This window comes from Haemaphysalis longicornis, unplaced genomic scaffold, assembly GCF_048455015.1.
Source record: "Haemaphysalis longicornis isolate Haplotype H1 unplaced genomic scaffold, Haemaphysalis longicornis Haplotype H1 scaffold_4, whole genome shotgun sequence".
In the NCBI taxonomy this organism is placed as follows: Eukaryota; Metazoa; Arthropoda; class Arachnida; order Ixodida; family Ixodidae; genus Haemaphysalis; species Haemaphysalis longicornis.
Window position 1 is genome coordinate 55,768,499 of NW_027526361.1, and position 3,992 is coordinate 55,772,490.

The following is a 3,992-nucleotide window of genomic DNA, read 5'->3' on the forward strand; positions in this document are numbered from 1 at the left end:
GCCTGGCGTTTCCTAACCACAAGGCTAAGCTTCTTAGAACTTCTCAAAAACAGCAGATCGATTCCTGTTCTCGCCAATTCATTTTGCCGTGTTCAACCGCTCGCGCCATCCACTGGAACCTTTTGTCACTTTTGAACTTTGGGAACTGCCATGAGGAGGCGCCGCGAGCGCTTTTTGTTTTTTAACAGCGTATTTTTTATTTGCCATCACAAAAATCAAGCTATGTATTGTTGTCTTGCCTCAAAGATGCTTTCTATTTTCTTTTTGCTCACCAATGTTGACAAGTACAAACATTGACACCAGATTTAGAAGTTCAGAAAAGTTTTTAGTTCAAGCACTGTCTTGGCTCGCTGCATGTAGTATATTATCTCTATGCTGCATGTGTGCTTGGCGCTTGTTCTCCTCCTCGCTAGGCTATGCTGAGTATGCTCTCTCCACATCGCTGCGACCGCGTTACCACATTTCGCACCATGAAAGCCTCGGCCAGGAACAGCTTCGCTGTTAAAAATGTGAGGTGACCTTTTTTTACTTCACAGCACCCTGGTCGGGTGATCCTTTCAGCGCGGCAGCCTTGAATTCGGTCTGCTTGTACTGCAGGTGGCCCGCCGCGGTGTCTCAGTGGCGAAGGCGTTGTGTTGCTGAGCCCAAGGACGCGAGTTCGATCCCGACCGCGGTGGCTGCTTCTCAAATGGAGAACTGATAAAACGCCGCGGTGATAGAAATTTCGGCGCACGTTAACCATCCCCAGGTGCTCAAAAAATGAAGGCAGCTCACATTCACGCGTAAGGTAGCGAAGCTGTTCGCCACTATTTCAGCCGATTTGCTTCTTCACTGCCGCAACGACCTATACTCTATCACTGTTGCTATATGCTTCCTTCACCAGCCTCCAGATTCCGTCCTTCATGTCCCTAACTGGGCGCCTGAGACGCAACCGCTGGTTGTCCAGGCTTTTGTGGACGCCGGGGCATACGACTGCTTCGTCACCACGGCCTTGACGTGTTCCTCGTACCCTGCCCTAAATCAAAGCTGCGCGTACGAGTCACTCCGTGCACTTCCAAGCCTGCTAGCAGAACTTAATGCCATTCGGGATGGCCTGCCGGCGCTTGCATCGAAATTGACTACTGGGGACAAGCTGGAACTTTGCACGGACTTGTCGTGTCGCGATCGTGTTATCAGCGCAGCGGTTGGCTGGCAGCGCGTGCGCAGCAGCGACGCTTTGTGTATAAATTGGCGCACCCGGCTCGGGTGCGCGTTCTTCAGTTGTGAGGCTGCCAGTGCACGCCTCTGGAAATAAAGCAACGTTTTCCACTCTTGCCCGGCTGCCGGTTGCCACAAGTGGCGACGAGGATGGGATGCGCACCGAGCTTCTACAATGACTTCGCCCGTCGTGCACAGCAAAACTGTCGGCACGTTGCCGGAGTTCCAGCCGGACAGCGGTAATTTCGAGGTGTACTTGGAACGCTTCGAATTGTTCGCTGCCGGCAATGACATCGCTGCTGAGAAGAAACTGCAAGTCTTCCTAACGGCCATAGGGGAAACCGCCTATGTCACGCTCCGGAGCTTACTGCTGCCCAAGACACCGGCCAAGGCATCGTACGTGGAAGCGGTGAGTGTTCTGAAGAAACATTACACTCCGAAACGTTCACTGGTCGCCGAACACTATCGGTTTAACGAACACCAACAAGCGCCACATGAAAGCGTTGCAGACTTCATAGGAGAATTGAAGAAGCTGGCTTCGACATGTGAGTTCGGCAATTTCCTGAACGACTCTCTGCTGGATCGGCTGGTGGCGGGATTGCGCACTGAAGCCGTACGCTGCAGGTTACTGGCCCTTCCGGACGAAGAAATCACGTGGGAGCATGCGTGCAAGGTCGCCATCGCCATGGAAGCAGCGAGCCAGGACACGAAAGAGATGCTGCAACCAAACAAGTCGGGAGAATTTTCTGACAGTACGGAAGTGTACTGGCAACGAGGGACGCAGAAATCTCCGCCAAAAGGAAAACCAAGCAAGACGGGACGAAGAAAAACGAGCCCTGCTAAGAAGGCATCGCAAGGGACTAAAACGAGCTGTCACCGGGTGCAGGACACCACCCTCCTGTGAGTTGCCCTTTTTTGACTAGTGACTGTTTCAAATGTGAAAAAAAAGTCACATTGCGAAAATGTGCCAAACAAAACTTGCGCATATATATATATATATATATATATACAAACCGTGCCTGCCAGGCGAGAGATTGCCCTGAGGAAAGCAAGTTCTCTTTGCTGAAACGTAGGCCACAATCGTGCTTTTACCTTGTTCGAAGTTTTTCTTCTCTTATATATATATATATATATATATATATATATATATATATATGTGTGTGTGTATATATATATATATATATTCCAAAACACAGCGGCTTCTCTCTCGACTTTTAAAGCGGGGGTTTATATTTACAAGAGCTCTGAGGCCGGTCAACTAGCGCCGCCCCTCGACTACCGCGGGAGACGTCATTCGGCCCTATTAAATATTTCGAAAAAAGCCGAATAGCACTGGCAATGACGACTGCAACCTTGATATGTATCTTTACCGAGTCCCTCGTCCCGTATCTCTCTATTCTGCTACATGCATTACGAGGCACTGGCTCCAGCAGTTCGGATATGACAATTGCTAACCCCGACCTCCGACCACGTTCTACGTGGCGGCCGCTGGGAAAGAAGACGTTCTACGTCTCCCGCGGTAGTCGAGGGGCGGCGCTAGTTGACCGGCCTCAGAGCTCTTGTAAATATAAACCCCCGCTTTAAAAGTCGAGAGAGAAGCCGCTGTGGGGATAGCGTAATGGCGAACGCACCGCACCGGTTATGCGGAGATGTGGGTTCGAGTCCCGCTCCCGGAAAAACGGCGGATTTTTTCTCGACTTATATTTTCGCTTATTTATCAATGAATCAAAGGAACGTGACAAGCACACGTCATTCGGCCCTATTAAATATTTCGAAAAAAGCCGAATAGCACTGGCAATGACGACTGCAACCTTGATATATATATATATATATATATATATATATATATATATATACAGAAAGATAGGGCAGCAGTCTACAACGCCAAAGGAGGCATAGGGGTGTGGTTAGGCTCTTTTCTTTTTCACTACGCTTAATGAAGTAAACGTTTTTTTTTAATATACAGAAGAAAGAAAGAAAGAAAAACACGCGCCCAGAGTGGGGACCGAACCCACGCCTTTCGATTACATGTCGAATGCCTTACCAATTCGGCGACTGTGTTCTCCTTCACTTTCTGGGCTATTTAGATATTTACTAGAAGTGTATCTGACGCTTGAGGGTGGTAGCCAGCGCCACTCTGACTACACGGGGAGAAGGGGACCTTCTTTTCAACCCCCGGGGCGTGACTCGAGCGTCTACAGCCTGTCATGAGCGGGTAACTGGCGGGAAGCCCTCTTATGCTACCTAGGCATCAAGGCTGCCAGAACCGAGACCCTCGCTAGGCTTTCGCAGAATAATATAGTAAGGAAATGAGGGGCTCGTTGAGGAAATACAGAAAGATAGGGCAGCAGTCTACAACGCCAAAGGAGGCATAGGGGTGTGGTTAGGCTCTTTTCTTTTTCACTACGCTTAATGAAGTAAACGTTTTTTTTTAATATACAGAAGAAAGAAAGAAAGAAAAACACGCGCCCAGAGTGGGGACCGAACCCACGCCTTTCGATTACATGTCGAATGCCTTACCAATTCGGCCGAATTGGTAAGGCATTCGACATGTAATCGAAAGGCGTGGGTTCGGTCCCCACTCTGGGCGCGTGTTTTTCTTTCTTTCTTTCTTCTGTATATTAAAAAAAAACGTTTACTTCATTAAGCGTAGTGAAAAAGAAAAGAGCCTAACCACACCCCTATGCCTCCTTTGGCGTTGTAGACTGCTGCCCTATCTTTCTGTATTTCCTCAACGAGCCCCTCATTTCCTTACTATATATATATATATATATATATATATATATATATATATA

At 48.5% G+C, this 3,992-nt stretch overlaps 1 protein-coding gene across 1 annotated transcript; it reads left to right on the top strand.

Moving 5' to 3' along the window:
• The first annotated feature begins 526 nt into the window (after window positions 1–526).
• On the top strand, window positions 527–2,101 carry LOC144178667 (uncharacterized). Its single transcript, XM_077706674.1, has one exon. The coding sequence runs from the start codon at window positions 1,373–1,375 to the stop codon at window positions 2,099–2,101; it is 729 nt and encodes a 242-aa protein (XP_077562800.1). The 5' UTR covers window positions 527–1,372.
• The last annotated feature ends 1,891 nt before the right edge of the window (window positions 2,102–3,992 follow it).

What these genes read in the sequence shown, in the direction of transcription:
- LOC144178667 (XM_077706674.1), top strand. Translation starts at nt 1,373, where the DNA reads ATGACTTCGCCCGTCGTGCACAGCAAAACTGTCGGCACGTTGCCGGAG.